Genomic DNA, 20,229 nt, shown 5'->3' on the forward strand with positions numbered 1-20,229 from the left:
CTGTACCACATGACTACATCGCAAGACTACCCACATGACTCCATAACATGATTCTACCTCATAGTTAAACCACATGACTCCAGCATATGCCTCCACAACACGAGTACATAAGCAAATTCTACCACATTACTCCACCAGATGACTCTACCACATGAATACCAAGTGACTTCAACACTCAAATCCACCACGTGATAATACCGTAAGATTCAACCAAATGACTTCACCAATCGCCTCCACTAGATGACTCCACCAAACAACTCCACCGTATTGCCTCCCATATTACTCCACCATTCAAATCCACCGCAAGACCATAACAAAGGACCCCACCACATGATTGCTACACGATTCCACCACATAACCACACCACATAGAAGTTTTTGTCTTGATTTATACTTTCTTTCCGTTTGTAATATTGATTGACGACTCATGAAATATCACACGGTTGGGTGGGGCCGTGGGGGAGAGTTGGTATTATGGCTTCGTATAGAGGAATCATTGTATTCATGTCTAGCTATCACCTTTTTTGTACAATGTTTTGATGTATGGTGTGTGCGGCCCCAGGAAGGTGATCCGTATGTACCTAGAACGGTGTAGGTGAGAGCTCGCTGTGCTGACTTACTCATGGATACAGTAGAAATAATTTGGATGGAAACACTTGGTTGTGATTATTATATGGTAGACCAACAAGATACGGAGACAATTTGAAATATAAGTTGGATGATTAAAGTTTGAGGACATTTTAATCTTTTCAATCAATTAAGTGACATTATATAGTACGTTGTCAACCCAATCTCGAATTTACTGTATGATCATTGTTCATTCTTCCTTTATTCATTACTATAATATCCATCATTATCAGTAGTGACAATCGGTGTGGTCGAGGACATGTGATTTGATTCAGAACAGATCATTATCGTGAAAACATCATCTTAGTCGTCTATTTCTTGTCTCTGAAATTATCCTTTGTCCAATATCTTAGTTTCTTGTAGACATAAAGATTAAAACTAAATATATTTGCTACTTTTAAACGTCGACTTAAAACTGCCCATGACCACTACTGCAGTTTACCTCTTTGCTTTAGTACCGTTGTATCGCAAGACTATATCAATTAGAAATTGCCTCAGTACTAAGTTGTTAAAGAGAAAGACTTGATATAAATTATTTTCGTTATCATTGTTAGGATCACCCTCATCGCCCTCACCAACTGTCAACATAAAGAAATGGAAGAAATTAATTTGTGGAAAGGAAATTAAATCAATGTAATATACAGCTTGTAAAGTTTATTACTACTGCTCAGTTTGAAATAATTCAGAAGTTGCCGTCACTGTCAATACTGATGAGGATCCTGACAAAGCCGCATTATCGTCCGTATCCTCCATATCTACTGAAGCCACCAAAGCCACCACCGTGCCCTCCAAAGCCGCCATAACGACTAAAGCCAGGTTCGGGGTCTGCGTCAGCGCTCCTTTTGCCATAGTGGTGCTGGCGGCCAATTCCTTGGAAGCCACCATAACCACTGTAGCCTCCATAGCTTAGATGACCAGCATTGGGATCAGCCTCAGGGTCAGCCAGAGCTTCGGCCTCGGCGCTTCTCTTGCCTCGGTAGCCACCATGACCACCATAGCCACCAAATCCTCCATGGGATCTGCCGCCGAAGCCTCCAAATCCTCTATGGAAACCCGGGTCAGCTTCCGGTAGGGGCTCAGCGCTCCCAGTCACTGCAAGTGTGGCCACGAGGGCGAGTGCTGCTACCTGCAAAAGGATATCAACACCAAGTTATATTTTAGGCTTCCAACGCTGTTTGTAAACCTGTATATAGGTAATGGAGATGTCATTAGTATTGCAAGTAGGAGAAAATACAACTCCATATCATTAAATAATAAGTGGAAAACTCACCAAAACCTTCATGCTGGGGTGTCTCAACCTGAAGTGTGCCGTGGGGAGAGGCTCCTGGGTCTTTTATGCCTCCCTGAGCTATGACACTCCCCCCCTGACAAACAAATTTGAACAGCCAGTTTCCAAGGTCTTGCCCCTCCCCCTCCCCCTCCCTCCTCCCTCCCCCTCCCAAAAAAAGATCTTTCCCAACAGTACATGGATACCAGTCATCGTGACGTCATTCCTTATTGTCACATGGTGGTTAGGTAGTTACTGAAGGTTAAGAATCTAGTGAACTCAAGTTACGATTTTGAATTCCGTGTTACTTAATGTTTTGCAGCTCGTAATTATTAGATGATAGATTTTCAATAAACAGGCTTGATCCTCCTCTTAGAAATATTTAATGACTCGTAAACTGTTCAGAGTATTATATTTAGTTTTCTTAATATATGTTATTTTTAGTAATGGCAGTACAGGTATTTGACTGGAGGGAATAAATACCATTTTTATATGAGCCGTGTGATGACTTTCCCTAACTATAGTCCTACTGAGTTACAAGAGCATCATAATACATTCTCTTGATCATCCCTCGTCATAACAACACACGTGTACTTGATGTTTTCCCTCCATTATTAATCTCTATCTCAGTTCCCTCCACGGGGCATGACTGGGTATAAATGCTACAGTAAAGTATTCTCTGTTCATTTGACTTTCACTTCAGTATAAGATTTCGTTCTCTTTATATGTCAATCTATCTTACCAGCGTCACAAAGTACAGTACAAGAAAGGACAGTCTTGGAATCACTTGAACTAAGACCCACCACCACATGACTTTACCACATGACTCTCACGTGACTCTACCACATGAATCTGCAATTGGACTTATAGATGGTACTCCACCACGTGATTCTAGCACACGATCCACCACATGGGTAGCACATGACTCTTCCATCGAATCACCACTAAATGACTCCAACACATGACTCTACCACATGATTACCACAGATCACTACCGCATGGCTTTATAACTACTCCATAACACGACTCCACCACATGGCTCACAGCACATGACTCAAGCACATGATTCAAGCACAAGACTCCACCACACGACTCTATCACATGACTCAGGCACATGACTCCACCATATCACTCTACTACACGACTCCACCAAGAAGTTATTTATTTTTTGAACCACCAGTTTCAGTTAGTTAAGATTGACTGACGAGCCTTACAAAGTGTCACACAGAGAGAGGGGGAGATGGTGTTAGGTCCAGGTAGAGCTTCTTTACCTTATGTACCTAATGACCACCTAACTTGGGGTGACCAGGCCGAGGGAAGGAGACCCAGAGACATGTGTAGCCTTGTGTGCAGTAATCCAGACTGGGACGTAGTGTACTTCAGTCCTCGAGATATATAAAGGTGGAGGGACATCTACCTATCTTTGAATTGAAAGGTTCGCACAGTACATTTTATAATTTCGAAATCTCTGTTATTATTTTCACTGCTGCTTTCACTTCTCGCGTTGTGTTTAGTGACTAATCTCTTGCGATGCCTAGATCTTGTATTTATTTCTGGCCATCGTTCTTTTTGTACAATGTTTTGATGTGTGTGTAGTGTGTATGTGGTGTGTGGCAGGAGAAAGGTGATCCGTATATACCTGGAACAGTGTATGTTAGAGCTCGCTGTACTAACTTATTCTTGGATATAAGAGAAATGATTTGGATCAAACCCTTTAGTTGCGTTTATTAACGAATATACAACACGATAATAAGGAAAGGAAACAGAAATTGGATGATTAAACGTAAAGTACAATTTAATCTTTTCCCTTGGTTCATCATCACTACATAGTACCTACGTCATCAATCCTGTCTCCAATTTTTTGTAAGATCATTGTTCATCCTTCTTTTAGTGTTTACCATAATATCCAGCAAGTAGTAACAGTTGGTGTAGTCTAATATTATTCCTTAGTTCCCTGCAGACAAAACTTACGACCAGGAAACTTTTTACTTAAATTCTGCCTTAAAATCGCGAACAAACTTCCATTGCTATTTACCTGATTCTTCTAGTACTGTTGAATCGTAAAACTATATTACTAAGAAATTTCCTTAGTGGTAAGTCATTAAGGAGGAAGACTTCTGAGAGTAAATAATTCATGTTTGTATTATTATTGCCTTGGTCCTCATCACCTCCACCAACTATTAATAACTTATCATATCTAAGAAATAAAAATGTAGAAAGGAAAGTAAAATCTTTGTATTGTTAAGCTTGCAAAGTTTATTACTATCGTTCAGTTAGAAATAGTTCAGAAGTTGCCGTCGCCGTTAATACTGATCAGGATCCTCAGAAGGCGAAATTATCGTCCGTATCCGCCATATCTACTGAAGCCACCAAAGCCACCACCGTGCCCTCCAAAGCCTCCAAAGCGACTATGGCCAGGTTCGGGGTCTGCGTCAGCGCTCCTTTTGCCATAGTGGTGCTGGCGGCCAATTCCTTGGAAGCCACCATAACCACCGTAGCCACCATAGCTTAGATGACCAGCACTGGGATCAGCCTCAGGGTCAGCCAGAGCTTCGGCCTCGGCGCTTCTCTTGCCGCGGTAGCCACCATGACCACCATAGCCTCCATGGGACCTGCCACCGAAGCCTCCAAATCCTCTATGGAAACCCGGGTCAGCTTCCGGGAGGGGCTCAGCGCTCCCATTCACTGCAAGTGTGGCCACGAGGGCGACTGCTGCTACCTGCAAGAGGATATTAACAACAATTAAAATATCAAGACACATAAGCAGTGTCATTAATATTGTATGTAAGAAAAATAAAGTATCATTAATTAACAAGTACAAGACTCACCAAGACCTTCATACTGGGGTGTCTCAGCCTGAACTGTGGCGTATGGACGGCTGGTGTCTCTTTTATACTGTAGCTTCCCTCTACCTGGCCACGCTGAACAGCTTGTTTTCAAGGTCTCACCCACATTTCTTTGTTAACAGCACTTGGACACTCATCATGACCTCAGCTCTTAATGTCACCTTATGTTACCTAGTCATTGGCGGGTGAAAATCTGAAAGACTTAGGATAGTGACTTTCATATTTCTTAATGTCTCCCAGTTCGTAATTAATAGATGGTTGATTTTACACAATTAGGCTTCAGATTCCTCTTATAACTATTCAAATACATTCAAACTGTTAAAAGTAATGGTTATACATGATTTCTAATAGAGGTTGTATATGCTTAAATTATTAATTAAATCTTAATTTTAATTATGAAACATATGAAGATTTTTTCTAAATATCCTGTGACTGCGTTACAATTCCATCATGATACATTCTCTTGAACGTTCCTATCCATAAATTCAAATGCACTATACTTGAAAATATCTTTATTATTTTGTTTATAAATGTATTTCCCCCTTGAGATATTAATGGTTACAAATTCTAAAGGTAAACTATTCTCTGCCCACTTGACTCACCAAAGTATATAAGTCAGTTTCTTCACATTTCAATCCTCCTTATTAGTCACGAACTACAAAAACAACACAACATTATAAACAGCTGCACTAAGCCCCAACACCACTACTACCAAGGCTCCATTAGCATTGTTGTCAAAAGCTATCTACTATGGCTACCACACGACTCATCCACATGATTGTACCACACCTTGACCACATAATTCCACACAATTCAACATGACTCCAACGTATGACTGTACCACATGACTACATCGCAAGACTACCCACATCACTCCATAACATGATTCTACCTCATAGTTAAACCACATGACGCCAGCATATGCCTCCACAACACGAGTACATAAGCAAATTCTACCACATTACTCCACCAAATGACTCTACCACATGAATACCAAGTGACTTTAACACTCAAATCCACCACGTGATAATACCGTAAGATTAAACCAAATGACTTCACCAATCGCCTCCACTAGATGACTCCACCAAACAACTCCACCGTATTACCTCCCATATTACGCCACCATTCAAATCCACCTCAAGACCATAACAAAGGACCCCACCACATGATTGCTACACGATTCCACCACATAACCACACCACATAGAAGTTTTTGTCTTGATTTATACTTTCTGTCCGTTTGTAATATTGATTGACGAGACTCATAAAATATCACACGGTGGGGTGGGGCCGTGGGGGAGAGTTGGTATTATGGCTTCGTATAGAGGAATCATTGTATTCATGTCTTGCTATCACCTTTTTTGTACAATGTTTTGATGTATGGTGTGTGCGGCCCCAGGAAGGTGATCCGTATGTACCTAGAACGGTGTAGGTGAGAGCTCGCTGTGCTGACTTACTCATGGATACAGTAGAAATAATTTGGATGGAAACACTTGGTTGTGATTATTATATGGTAGACCAACAAGATACGGAGACAATTTGAAATATAAGTTGGATGATTAAAGTTTGAGGACATTTTAATCTTTTCAATCAATTAAGTGACATTATATAGTACGTTGTCAACCCAATCTCGAATTTACTGTATGATCATTGTTCATTCTTCCTTTATTCATTACTATAATATCCATCATTATCAGTAGTGACAATCGGTGTGGTCGAGGACATGTTATTTGATTCAGAACAGATCATTGTCGTCAAAGCATCAACTTAGTCGTCTATTTCTTGTCTCTGAAATTGTCCTTTGTCCAATATCTTAGTTTCTTGTAGACATAAAGATTAATACTAAATATATTTGCTACTTTTAAACGCCGACTTAAAACTGCCCATGACCACTACTGCAGTTTACCTCTTTGCTTTAGTACCGTTGTATCGCAAGACTATATCAATTAGAAGATGCCTCAGTACTAAGTTGTTAAAGAGAAAGACTTTTGATATAAATTATTTTCGTTATCATTGTTAGGATCACCCTCATCACCCTCACCAACTGTCAACATAAAGAAATGGAAGAAATTAATTTGTGGAAAGGAAATTAAATCAATGTAATATACAGCTTGTAAAGTTTATTACTACTGTTCAGTTGGGAATAATACAGAAAGTTGCCGTCATCGTCATTACTGATCAGGATCCTGACAAAGCCGCATTATCGTCCGTATCCTCCATATCTACTGAAGCCACCAAAGCCACCACCGTGCCCTCCAAAGCCGCCATAACGACTAAAGCCAGGTTCGGGGTCTGCGTCAGCGCTCCTTTTGCCATAGTGGTGCTGGCGGCCAATTCCTTGGAAGCCACCATAACCACTGTAGCCTCCATAGCTTAGATGACCAGCACTGGGATCAGCCTCAGGGTCAGCCAGAGCTTCGGCCTCGGCGCTTCTCTTGCCGCGGTAGCCACCATGACCACCATAGCCGCCAAATCCTCCATGGGATCTGCCGCCGAAGCCTCCAAATCCTCTATGGAAACCCGGGTCAGCTTCCGGGAGGGGCTCAGCGCTCCCAGTCACTGCAAGTGTGGCCACGAGGGCGAGTGCTGCTACCTGCAAAAGGATATCAACACCAAGTTAAATTTTAGGACTCCAACGCTGTTTGTAAACTTGTATATAGGTAATGGAGATGTCTTTAGTATTGCAAGTAGGAGAAAATACAATTCCATATCATTAAATAATAAGTGGAAAACTCACCAAGACCTTCATGCTGGGGTGTCTCAACCTGAAGTGTGCTGTGGGGAGAGGCTCCGGGGTCTTTTATGCCTCCCTGAGCTATGACACTCCCTCCCTGACAAACAAAGCTGAACAGCCAGTTTCCAAGGTCTTGCCCCCCCCAAAAAAAAGATCTTTCCCAACAGTACATGGATACCAGTCATCGTGACGTCATTCCTTATTGTCACATGGTGGTTAGGTAGTTACTGAAGGTTAAAAATCTAATGAACTCAAGTTACGATTTTGACTTTCGTGTTACTTAATGTTTTCCAGCTCGTAATTATTAGATAATAGATTTTCAATAAACAGGCTTGATCCTCCTCTTAGAAATATTTAATGACTCGTAAACTGTTCAGAGTATTATATTTAGTTTTCTTAATATATGTTAGTTTTAGTAAAGGCAGTACAGGTATTTGACTGGAGGGAATAAATACCATTTATATACGAGCCGTGTGATGACTTTCCCTAACTATCGTCCTACTGAGTTACAAGAGCATCATAATACATTCTCTTGATCATCCCTCGTCATAACAACACACGTGTACTTGATGTTTTCCCTCCATTATTAATCTCTATCTCAGTTCCCTCCACAGGGCATGACTGGGTATAAATGCTACAGTAAAGTATTCTCTGCTCATTTGACTTTCACTTCAGTATAAGATTTCGTTCTCTTTATATGTCAATCTATCTTACCAGCGTCACAAAGTACAGTACAACAAAGGACAGTCTTGGAAACACCTGAACTAAGACCCACCACCACATGACTTTACCACATGACTCTCACGTGACTCTACCACATGAATCTGCAATTGGACTTATAGATGGTACTCCACCACGTGATTCTAGCACATGATCCACCACATGGGTAGCACATGACTCTTCCATCGAATCACCACATGACTAACACATGACCACTAAATGACTCCAACACATGACCCTACCACATGATTACCACAGATCACTACCGCATGGCTTTATAACTGTCCATAACACGACTCGACCACATGGCTCACAGCACATGACTCAAGCACATGATTCACGTACAAGACTCCACCACACGACTCTATCACATGACTCAGGCACATGATTCCACCACATGACTCTGCCGTATCACTCTGCTACACGACTCCACCAAGAAGTTATTTATTTTTTTAACCACCAGTTTCAGTTAGTTAAGATTGACTGACGAGCCTTACAAAGTGTCACACAGAGAGAGGGGGAGATGGTGTTAAGTCCAGGTAGAGCTTCTTTACCTTATGTACCTAATGACCACCTAACTTGGGGTGACCAGGCCGAGGGAAGGAGACCCAGAGACATGTGTAGCCTTGTGTGCAGTAATCCAGACTGGGACGTAGTGTACTACAGTACGTGAGATATATAAAGATGGAGGGACATCTACCTATCTTTGAATTGAAAGGTTCGCACAGTACATTTTATAATTTCGAAATCTCTGTTATTATTTTCACTGCTGCTTTCACTTCTCGCGTTGTGTTTAGTGACTAATCTCTTGCGATGCCTAGATCTTGTATTTATTTCTGGCCATCGTTCTTTTTGTACAATGTTTTGATGTATGTGTAGTGTGTATGTGGTGTGTGGCAGGAGAAAGGTGATCCGTATATACCTGGAACAGTGTATGTTAGAGCTCGCTGTACTAACTTATTCTTGGATATAAGAGAAATGATTTGGATCAAACCCTTTAGTTGCGTTTATTAACGAATATACAACACGACAATTAAGAAAAAGGAAACAGAAATTGGATGATTAAACGTCAAGTACAATTTAATCTTTTCCCTTGGTTCATCATCACTACATAGTACCTACGTCATCAATCCTGTCTCCAATGTTTTGTAAGATCATTGTTCATCCTTCCTTTAGTGTTTACCATAATATCCAGCAAGTAGTAACAGTTGGTGTAGTCTAATATTATTCCTTAGTTCCCTGCAGACAAAACTTACGACCAGGAAACTTTTTACTTAAATTCTGCCTTAAAATCGCGAACAAACTACCATTGCTATTTACCTGATTCTTCTAGTACTGTTGAATCGTAAAACTATATTACTAAGAAATTTCCTTAGTGGTAAGTCATTAAGGAGGAAGACTTCTGAGAGTAAATAATTTATGTTTGTATTATTATTGCCTTGGTCCTCATCACCTCCACCAACTATTAATAACTTATATCTAAGAAATAAAATTGTAGAAAGGAAAGTAAAATCTTTGTATTGTTAAGCTTGCAAAGTTTATTACTATCGTTCAGTTAGAAATAGTTCAGAAGTTGCCGTCGCCGTTAATACTGATCAGGATCCTCAGAAGGCGACATTATCGTCCGTATCCGCCATATCTACTGAAGCCACCAAAGCCACCACCGTGCCCTCCAAAGCCTCCAAAGCGACTATGGCCAGGTTCGGGGTCTGCGTCAGCGCTCCTTTTGCCATAGTGGTGCTGGCGGCCAATTCCTTGGAAGCCACCATAACCACTGTAGCCACCATAGCTTAGATGACCAGCACTGGGATCAGCCTCAGGGTCAGCCAGAGCTTCGGCCTCGGCACTTCTCTTGCCGCGGTAGCCACCATGACCACCATAGCCTCCATGGGACCTGCCACCGAAGCCTCCAAATCCTCTATGGAAACCCGGGTCAGCTTCCGGGAGGGGCTCAGCGCTCCCATTCACTGCAAGTGTGGCCACGAGGGCGACTGCTGCTATCTGCAAGAGGATATTAACAACAATTAAAATATCAAGACACATAAGCAGTGTCATTAATATTGTATGTAAGAAAAATAAAGTATCATTAATTAACAAGTACAAGACTCACCAAGACCTTCATACTGGGGTGTCTCAGCCTGAACTGTGGCGTATGGACGGCTGGTGTCTCTTTTATACTGTAGCTTCCCTCTACCTGGCCACGCTGAACAGCTTGTTTTCAAGGTCTCACCCACATTTCTTTGTTAACAGCACTTGGACACTCATCATGACCTCAGCTCTTAATGTCATCTTATGTTACCTAGTCATTGGCGGGTGAAAATCTGAAAGACTTAGGATAGTGACTTTCATGTTTCTCAATGTCTCCCAGTTCGTAATTAATAGATGGTTGATTTTACACAATTAGGCTTCAGATTCCTCTTATAACTATTCAAATACATTCAAACTGTTAAAAGTAATGGTTATACATGATTTCTAATAGAGGTTGTATATGCTTAAATTATTAATTAAATCTTAATTTTAATTATGAAACATATGAAGATTTTTTCTAAATATCCTGTGACTGCGTTACAATTCCATCATGATACATTCTCTTGAACGTTCCTATCCATAAATTCAAATGCACTATACTTGAAAATATCTTTATTATTTTGTTTATAAATGTATTTCCCCCTTGAGATATTAATGGTTACAAATTCTAAAGGTAAACTATTCTCTGCCCACTTGACTCACCAAAGTATATAAGTCAGTTTCTTCACATTTCAATCCTCCTTATTAGTCACGAACTACAAAAACAACACAACATTATAAACAGCTGCACTAAGCCCCAACACCACTACTACCAAGGCTCCATTAGCATTGTTGTCAAAAGCTATCTACTATGGCTACCACACGACTCATCCACATGATTGTACCACACCTTGACCACATAATTCCACACAATTCAACATGACTCCAACGTATGACTGTACCACATGACTACATCGCAAGACTACCCACATGACTCCATAACATGATTCTACCTCATAGTTAAACCACATGACTCCAGCATATGCCTCCACAACACGAGTACATAAGCAAATTCTACCACATTACTCCACCAAATGACTCTACCACATGAATACCAAGTGACTTCAACACTCAAATCCACCACGTGATAATACCGTAAGATTCAACCAAATGACTTCACCACTCGCCTCCACTAGATGACTCCACCAAACAACTCCACCGTATTGCCTCCCATATTACTCCACCATTCAAATCCACCGCAAGACCATAACAAAGGACCCCACCACATGATTGCTACACGATTCCACCACATAACCACACCACATAGAAGTTTTTGTCTTGATTTATACTTTCTGTCCGTTTGTAATATTGATTGACGAGACTCATAAAATATCACACGGTGGGGTGGGGCCGTGGGGGAGAGTTGGTATTATGGCTTCGTATAGAGGAATCATTGTATTCATGTCTAGCTATCACCTTTTTTGTACAATGTTTTGATGTATGGTGTGTGCGGCCCCAGGAAGGTGATCCGTATGTACCTAGAACGGTGTAGGTGAGAGCTCGCTGTGCTGACTTACTCATGGATACAGTAGAAATAATTTGGATGGAAACACTTGGTTGTGATTATTATATGGTAGACCAACAAGATACGGAGACAATTTGAAATATAAGTTGGATGATTAAAGTTTGAGGACATTTTAATCTTTTCAATCAATTAAGTGACATTATATAGTACGTTGTCAACCCAATCTCGAATTTACTGTATGATCATTGTTCATTCTTCCTTTATTCATTACTATAATATCCATCATTATCAGTAGTGACAATCGGTGTGGTCGAGGACATGTTATTTGATTGAGAACAGATCATTATCGTCAAAACATCATCTTAGTCGTCTATTTCTTGTCTCTGAAATTGTCCTTTGTCCAATATCTTAGTTTCTTGTAGACATAAAGATTAAAACTAAATATATTTGCTACTTTTAAACGCCGACTTAAAACTGCCCATGACCACTACTGCAGTTTACCTCTTTGCTTTAGTACCGTTGTATCGCAAGACTATATCAATTAGAAATTGCCTCAGTACTAAGTTGTTAAAGAGAAAGACTTTTGATATAAATTATTTTCGTTATCATTGTTAGGATCACCCTCATCGCCCTCACCAACTGTCAACATAAAGAAATGGAAGAAATTAATTTGTGGAAAGGAAATTAAATCAATGTAATATACAGCTTGTAAAGTTTATTACTACTGTTCAGTTTGAAATAATTCAGAAGTTGCCGTCACTGTCAATACTGATGAGGATCCTGACAAAGCCGCATTATCGTCCGTATCCTCCATATCTACTGAAGCCACCAAAGCCACCACCGTGCCCTCCAAAGCCGCCATAACGACTAAAGCCAGGTTCGGGGTCTGCGTCAGCGCTCCTTTTGCCATAGTGGTGCTGGCGGCCAATTCCTTGGAAGCCACCATAACCACCATAGCCTCCATAGCTTAGATGACCAGCACTGGGATCAGCCTCAGGGTCAGCCAGAGCTTCGGCCTCGGCGCTTCTCTTGCCGCGGTAGCCACCATGACCACCATAGCCGCCAAATCCTCCATGGGATCTGCCGCCGAAGCCTCCAAATCCTCTATGGAAACCCGGGTCAGCTTCCGGGAGGGGCTCAGCGCTCCCAGTCACTGCAAGTGTGGCCACGAGGGCGAGTGCTGCTACCTGCAAAAGGATATCAACGCCAAGTTAAATTTTAGGCTTCCAACGCTGTTTGTAAACCTGTATATAGGTAATGGAGATGTCATTAGTATTGCAAGGAGGAGAAAATACAATTCCATATCATTAAATGATAAGTGGAAAACTCACCAAGACCTTCATGCTGGGGTGTCTCAACCTGAAGTGTGCCGTGAGGAGAGGCTCCGGGGTCTTTTATGCCTCCCTGAGCTATGACACTCCCTCCCTGACAAACAAAGCTGAACAGCCAGTTTCCAAGGTCTTGCCCCCCCCTCCCCAAAAAAAGATCTTTCCCAATAGTACATGGATACCAATCATCGTGACGTCATTCCTTATTGTCACATGGTGGTTAGGTAGTTACTGAAGGTTAAAAATCTAGTGAACTCAAGTTACGATTTTGACTTCCGTGTTACTTAATGTTTTGCAGCTCGTAATTATTAGATGATAGATTTTCAATAAACAGGCTTGATCCTCCTCTTAGAAATTTTTAATGACTCGTAAACTGTTCAGAGTATTATATTTAGTTTTCTTAATATATCTTATTTTTAGTAAAGGCAGTACAGGTATTTGACTGGAGGGAATAAATACCATTTTTATATGAGCCGTGTGATGACTTTCCCTAACTATCGTCCTACTGAGTTACAAGAGCATCATAATACATTCTCTTGATCATCCCTCGTCATAACAACACACGTGTACTTGATGTTTTCCCTCCATTATCTCTCTATCTCAGTTCCCTCCACAGGGCATGACTGGGAATAAATGCTACAGTAAAGTATTCTCTGTTCATTTGACTTTCACTTCAGTATAAGATTTCGTTCTCTTTATATGTCAATCTATCTTACCAGCGTCACAAAGTACAGTACAACAAAGGACAGTCTTGGAAACACCTGAACTAAGACCCACCACCACATGACTTTACCACATGACTCTCACGTGACTCTACCACATGAATCTGCAATTGGACTTATAGATGGTACTCCACCACGTGATTCTAGCACACGATCCACCACATGGGTAGCACATGACTCTTCCATCGAATCACCACTAAATGACTCCAACACATGACTCTACCACATGATTACCACAGATCACTACCGCATGGCTTTATAACTAGTCCATAACACGACTCCACCACATGGCTCACAGCACATGACTCAAGCACATGATTCAAGCACAAGACTCCACCACACGACTCTATCACATGACTCAGGCACATGATTCCACCACATGACTCTGCCATATCACTCTACCACAGTACTCCACCAAGAAGTTATTTATTTTTTTAACCACCAGTTTCAGTTAGTTAAGATTGACTGACGAGCCTTACAAAGTGTCACACAGAGAGAGGGGGAGATGGTGTTAAGTCCAGGTAGAGCTTCTTTACCTTATGTACCTAATGACCACCTAACTTGGGGTGACCAGGCCGAGGGAAGGAGACCCAGAGACATGTGTAGCCTTGTGTGCAGTAATCCAGACTGGGACGTAGTGTACTACAGTACGTGAGATATATAAAGATGGAGGGACATCTACATATCTTTGAATTGAAAGGTTCGCACAGTACATTTTATAATTTCGAAATCTCTGTTATTATTTTCACTGCTGCTTTCACTTCTCGCGTTGTGTTTAGTGACTAATCTCTTGCGATGCCTAGATCTTGTATTTATTTCTGGCCATCGTTCTTTTTGTACAATGTTTTGATGTGTGTGTAGTGTGTATGTGGTGTGTGGCAGGAGAAAGGTGATCCGTATATACCTGGAACAGTGTATGTTAGAGCTCGCTGTACTAACTTATTCTTGGATATAAGAGAAATGATTTGGATCAAACCCTTTAGTTGCGTTTATTAACGAATAAACAACACGATAATAAGAAAAAGGAAACAGAAATGGGATGATTAAACGTCAAGTACAATTTAATCTTTTCCCTTGGTTCATCATCGCTACATAGTACCTACGTCATCAATCCTGTCTCCAATGTTTTGTAAGATCATTGCTCATCCTTCTTTTAGTCTTTACCATAATATCCAGCAAGTATTAACAGTTGGTGTAGTCTAATATTATTCCTTAGTTCCCTGCAGACAAAACTTACGCCCAGGAAACTTTTTACTTAAATTCTGCCTTAAAATCGCGAACAAACTACCATTGCTATTTACCTGATTCTTCTAGTACTGTTGAATCTTAAAACTATATTACTAAGAAATTTCCTTAGTGGTAAGTCATTAAGGAGGAAGACTTCTGAGAGTAAATAATTCATGTTTGTATTATTATTGCCTTGGTTCTCATCACCTCCACCAACTATTAATAACTTATATCTAAGAAATAAAATTGTAGAAAGGAAAGTAAAATCTTTGTATTGTTAAGCTTGCAAAGTTTATTACTATCGTTCAGTTAGAAATAGTTCAGAAGTTGCCGTCGCCGTTAATACTGATCAGGATCCTCAGAAGGCGACATTATCGTCCGTATCCGCCATATCTACTGAAGCCACCAAAGCCACCACCGTGCCCTCCAAAGCCTCCAAAGCGACTATGGCCAGGTTCGGGGTCTGCGTCAGCGCTCCTTTTGCCATAGTGGTGCTGGCGGCCAATTCCTTGGAAGCCACCATAACCACCGTAGCCACCATAGCTTAGATGACCAGCACTGGGATCAGCCTCAGGGTCAGCCAGAGCTTCGGCCTCGGCGCTTCTCTTGCCGCGGTAGCCACCATGACCACCATAGCCTCCATGGGACCTGCCACCGAAGCCTCCAAATCCTCTATGGAAACCCGGGTCAGCTTCCGGGAGGGGCTCAGCGCTCCCATTCACTGCAAGTGTGGCCACGAGGGCGAGTGCTGCTACCTGCAAGAGGATATTAACAACAACTAAAATATCAAGACACATAAGTAGTGTCATTAATATTATATGTAAGAAAAATAAAGTATCATTAATTAACAAGTACAAGACTCACCAAGACCTTCATACTGGGGTGTCTCAGCCTGAACTGTGGCGTATGGACGGCTGGTGTCTCTTTTATACTGTAGCTTTCCTCTACCTGGCCACGCTGAACAGCTTGTTTTCAAGGTATCACCCACATTTCTTTGTTAACAGCACTTGGACACTCATCATGACCTCAGCTCTTAATGTCACCTTATGTTACCTAGTCATTGGCGGGTGAAAATCTGAAAGACTTAGGATAGTGACTTTCATGTTTCTTAATGTCTCCCAGTTCGTAATTAATAGATGGTTGATTTTACACAATTAGGCTTCAGATTCCTCATAACTATTCAAATACATTCAAACTGTTAAAAGTAATGGTTATACATGATTTCTAATAGAGGTTGTATGTGCTTAAATTATTAATTAAATCTTAATTTTAATTATGAAACATACGAAGATTTTTTTCTAAATATCCTTTGACTGCGTTACAATTCCATCATGATACATTCTCTTGAACGTTCCTATCCATAAATTCAAATGCACTATACTCGAAAATATCTTTATTATTTTGTTTATAAATGTATTTCCCCCTTGAGATATTAATGGTTACAAATTCTAAAGGTAAACTATTCTCTGCCCACTTGACTCACCAAAGTATATAAGTCAGTTTCTTCACATTTCAATCCTCCTTATTAGTCACGAACTACAAAAACAACACAACATTATAAACAGCTGCACTAAGCCCCAACACCACTACTACCAAGGCTCCATTAGCATTGTTGTCAAAAGCTATCTACTATGGCTACCACACGACTCATCCACATGATTGTACCACACCTTGACCACATAATTCCACACAATTCAACATGACTCCAACGTATGACTGAACCACATGACTACATCGCAAGACTACCCACATGACTCTATAACATGATTCTACCTCACAGTTAAACCACATGACTCCAGCATATGCCTCCACAACACGAGTACATAAGCAAATTCTACCACATTACTCCACCAAATGACTCTACCTCATGAACACCAAGTGACTTCAACACTCAAATCCACCACGTGATAATACCGTAAGATTCAGCCAAATGACTTCACCACTCGCCTCCACTAGATGACTCCACCAAACAACTCCACCGTATTGCCTCCCATATTACTCCACCATTCAAATCCACCGCAAGACCATAACAAAGGACCCCACCACATGATTGCTACACGATTCCACCACATAACCACACCACATAGAAGTTTTTGTCTTGATTTATACTTTCTGTCCATTTGTAATATTGATTGACGAGACTCATAAAATATCACACGGTGGGGTGGGGCCGTGGGGGAGAGTTGGTATTATGGCTTCGTATAGAGGAATCATTGTATTCATATCTAGCTATCACCTTTTTTGTACAATGTTTGATGTATGGTGTGTGCGGCCCCAGGAAGGTGATCCGTATGTACCTAGAACGGTGTAGGTGAGAGCTCGCTGTGCTGACTTACTCATGGATACAGTAGAAATAATTTGGATGGAAACACTTGGTTGTGATTATTATATGGTAGACCAACAAGATACGGAGACAATTTGAAATATAAGTTGGATGATTAAAGTTTGAGGACATTTTAATCTTGTCAATCAATTAAGTGACATTATATAGTACGTTGTCAACCCAATCTCGAATTTACTGTATGATCATTGTTCATTCTTCCTTTATTCATTACTATAATATCCATCATTATCAGTAGTGACAATCGGTGTGGTCGAGGACATGTTATTTGATTCAGAACAGATCATTATCGTCAAAGCATCAACTTAGTCGTCTATTTCTTGTCTCTGAAATTATCCTTTGTCCAATATCTTAGTTTCTTGTAGACATAAAGATTAAAATTAAATATATTTGCTACTTTTAAATGCCGACTTAAAACTGCCCATGACCACTACTGCAGTTTACCTCTTTGCTTTAGTACCTTTGTATCGCAAGACTATATCAATTAGAAATTGCCTCAGTACTAAGTTGTTAAAGAGAAAGACTTTTGATATAAATTATTTTCGTTATCATTGTTAGGATCACCCTCATCGCCCTCACCAACTGTCAACATAAAGAAATGGAAGAAATTAATTTGTGGAAAGGAAATTAAATCAATGTAATATACAGCTTGTAAAGTTTATTGCTATTGTTCAGTTGGGAATAATACAGAAAGTTGCCGTCATCGTCATTACTGATTAGAATCCTTACAAGACCACATTAACGTCCGTATCCGCCATATCTACTGAAGCCACCAAAGCCACCACCGTGCCCTCCAAAGCCACCATGAACCCTAAAGCCAGGTTCGGGGTCTGCTTCAGCGCTCCTTTTGCCATAGTGGTGCTGGTGGCCAATTCCTTGGAAGCCACCATAACCACCATAGCCACCATAGCTTAGATGACCAGCACTGGGATCAGCCTCAGGGTCAGCCAGAGCTTCGGCCTCGGCACTTCTCTTGCCGCGGTAGCCTCCATAACCACCAATGCCTCCATGGGATCTGCCGCCAAAGCTCCCAAATCCTCTATGGAAACCCGGGTCAGCTTCCGGGAGGGGCTCAGCGCTCCCAGTCACTGCAAGTGTGGCCACGAGGGCGAGTGCTGCTACCTGCAAGAGGATATTAACACCAAGTTAAATTTAGGATGCATATGCTTTTTTCAAAACCCTATAGTTAATACAAGTGTCATTAATGCTGTAAGTAGATAATAAATAAGAAATAAAGTATTTTCAATTAACCAGTACTACTCACCAAGACCTTCATGTTGATGTGTCTCAACCTGAACTGTGCCGTAAGCGGAGGCAGAGAGCTCTTTTATACCTCTCTGAGATGAGACATTCCCTCTACCTGGCGACGTTGAACGGCCTGTTTTCAAGGTCTCACCCAAATTTCTCTGTTAACAGTACACGGACACTCATGGTGACACCATCGTGATTTTACTGAGTCACTGATTGGTAGAAATGGTTTAGACTAAGGATAGTGACTTCCGTGTGACTTAATTTCTTACAGCTCGTAATTAATAGGTAATTAATTTTCTTATTGTCCTACAAGTGTATGTACATAAAATAAAACACCAAATACTTGAATTTATCTTTATTTTTTGTATTTATTTCACCCCACGAGATATTAATGGCTATAAATGTTAAATGTAAACTATTTTCTGCTCACATGACTCTCACTAAAGTACAAATTCAGTCTCTTCTTCATATTTCACTCCGTCTTAACAGTTACAAACTACAAAAAGAACACAAAACTGTAACCACCTGAACTAACACCCACCACCACTACTACCACTATTGTTATTGTCAAAGGCTGTCTCCCATAGGATTACCACATGACTCTACCACATTGCTACCACTTAGTAACCACCCGACTCTTCCATATGATTGTACAGCTTCGGAAATGAGTTCCTACTCCCCCTGTGGTAACCCGTTTCTCCAAACGGCCCACCTATAAATATGACCTAGAGCAAACTTATCCACCAATCATATCCGTCGTTCTACGACCAATAGCCATTCATTCATAAGCAGTGATACTACTACTGCAACGTTGCTGTTTGGAGACACGGTGTTACCATAAGGGTGTAGGAACACATTTCTGCAACTGTACAGGTACCACATAACTTCAAACGACACCTTAACATGACTCCACCATATGACTACATGATGAATCCGTCACATGATTCTACCCCACGACTCCACCACTATATTCTTAACATGACTCCACTACAGGGCCCCACCACATGGCTCTACCACATGACTTCGACTTGACTTTTACCTCATGACTACTACTCGACTCCATCACATGACTCCACCACATGCTTCTACCACCACTCCACTGCATCACTCCACTTGTCACCTCCACATAGCTGTTTCCGTTTTCATCACCAGTTTCTGTCTATTTGTTGATATTGACCAACAAGCCTTCCAAAACGTCAGGCGGGGGTAATTAAGGTTTTGTATACAGGAGTCATTATACTTATTTCTGGCCATCGGTATTATTGTACAATGTTTTGATGTGTGTGTAGTGTGTGGCAGGAGGAAGGTGAGCCGTGTATACCTGAACCAGTGTACGTTAGAGCTCACTGTACTGACTTATTCTTGGATATAAGAGAAATGATTTATATCAAAACCTTTCAGTGTCATCATTATACGATAATACAACAAGATACGTAGAAAATCAGAGAGAGAAATTGAATCATAAAAACTTCGAGGACATTTTTAATATTTCTCATCAATTATAAATCGCTATATAGCATTTGCGTCATTAATGCATTCTTGTAGTTATTGTATGATCATTGTTCATCCTTCCGTTAGTTAATAGTATTGTATCCAGCATGTAGTGTTAGTCGGTGTGGTCAAAGACGTGTTGTTT

At 40.8% G+C, this 20,229-nt stretch overlaps 6 protein-coding genes across 6 annotated transcripts; all 6 read right to left on the reverse strand.

Annotated features, from left to right (window-relative positions):
• Positions 1–1,265: 1,265 nt before the first annotated feature.
• LOC121879064 (spidroin-1-like) lies at positions 1,266–4,800 on the reverse strand. The gene is made up of 3 exons (XM_042385553.1): positions 4,722–4,800; positions 4,468–4,612; positions 1,266–1,598 (listed from the first exon to the last, which is right to left on the reverse strand). The coding sequence occupies exons 1-3, from the start codon at positions 4,731–4,733 to the stop codon at positions 1,360–1,362; spliced, it is 396 nt and encodes a 131-aa protein (XP_042241487.1). The 5' UTR covers positions 4,734–4,800; the 3' UTR covers positions 1,266–1,359.
• Positions 4,801–6,841: 2,041 nt separating this feature from the next.
• Positions 6,842–7,528, reverse strand: LOC121879057 (glycine-rich cell wall structural protein-like). The gene is made up of 2 exons (XM_042385546.1): positions 7,476–7,528; positions 6,842–7,331 (listed from the first exon to the last, which is right to left on the reverse strand). Exons 1-2 carry the CDS (start codon positions 7,485–7,487, stop codon positions 6,939–6,941), a joined length of 405 nt encoding a protein of 134 aa, XP_042241480.1. The 5' UTR covers positions 7,488–7,528; the 3' UTR covers positions 6,842–6,938.
• A 2,184-nt stretch (positions 7,529–9,712) lies between these two features.
• On the reverse strand, positions 9,713–10,336 carry LOC121879062 (glycine-rich cell wall structural protein-like). The gene is made up of 2 exons (XM_042385551.1): positions 10,303–10,336; positions 9,713–10,193 (listed from the first exon to the last, which is right to left on the reverse strand). The coding sequence occupies exons 1-2, from the start codon at positions 10,312–10,314 to the stop codon at positions 9,810–9,812; spliced, it is 396 nt and encodes a 131-aa protein (XP_042241485.1). The 5' UTR covers positions 10,315–10,336; the 3' UTR covers positions 9,713–9,809.
• A 2,086-nt stretch (positions 10,337–12,422) lies between these two features.
• On the reverse strand, positions 12,423–13,083 carry LOC121879060 (glycine-rich cell wall structural protein-like). The gene is made up of 2 exons (XM_042385548.1): positions 13,056–13,083; positions 12,423–12,911 (listed from the first exon to the last, which is right to left on the reverse strand). The coding sequence occupies exons 1-2, from the start codon at positions 13,065–13,067 to the stop codon at positions 12,519–12,521; spliced, it is 405 nt and encodes a 134-aa protein (XP_042241482.1). The 5' UTR covers positions 13,068–13,083; the 3' UTR covers positions 12,423–12,518.
• Positions 13,084–15,275: 2,192 nt separating this feature from the next.
• On the reverse strand, positions 15,276–15,933 carry LOC121879061 (glycine-rich cell wall structural protein-like). Its single transcript, XM_042385549.1, has 2 exons — positions 15,866–15,933; positions 15,276–15,756 (listed from the first exon to the last, which is right to left on the reverse strand). Exons 1-2 carry the CDS (start codon positions 15,875–15,877, stop codon positions 15,373–15,375), a joined length of 396 nt encoding a protein of 131 aa, XP_042241483.1. The 5' UTR covers positions 15,878–15,933; the 3' UTR covers positions 15,276–15,372.
• Positions 15,934–17,985: 2,052 nt separating this feature from the next.
• LOC121879063 (glycine-rich cell wall structural protein 2-like) lies at positions 17,986–18,661 on the reverse strand. Its single transcript, XM_042385552.1, has 2 exons — positions 18,607–18,661; positions 17,986–18,464 (listed from the first exon to the last, which is right to left on the reverse strand). Exons 1-2 carry the CDS (start codon positions 18,616–18,618, stop codon positions 18,081–18,083), a joined length of 396 nt encoding a protein of 131 aa, XP_042241486.1. The 5' UTR covers positions 18,619–18,661; the 3' UTR covers positions 17,986–18,080.
• Positions 18,662–20,229: the final 1,568 nt, after the last annotated feature.

This window comes from Homarus americanus, unplaced genomic scaffold, assembly GCF_018991925.1.
Source record: "Homarus americanus isolate GMGI-L3 unplaced genomic scaffold, GMGI_Hamer_2.0 scaffold4060, whole genome shotgun sequence".
Taxonomy (NCBI): Eukaryota; Metazoa; Arthropoda; class Malacostraca; order Decapoda; family Nephropidae; genus Homarus; species Homarus americanus.

Coding starts and splice junctions, on each gene's coding strand:
- LOC121879064 (XM_042385553.1), bottom strand. Junction 1,599..4,467: donor TGGTCATGGTGGCTACCGCG/GCAAGAGAAGCG, acceptor GTGGCTACCGAG/GCAAGAGAAGCGCCGAGGCC.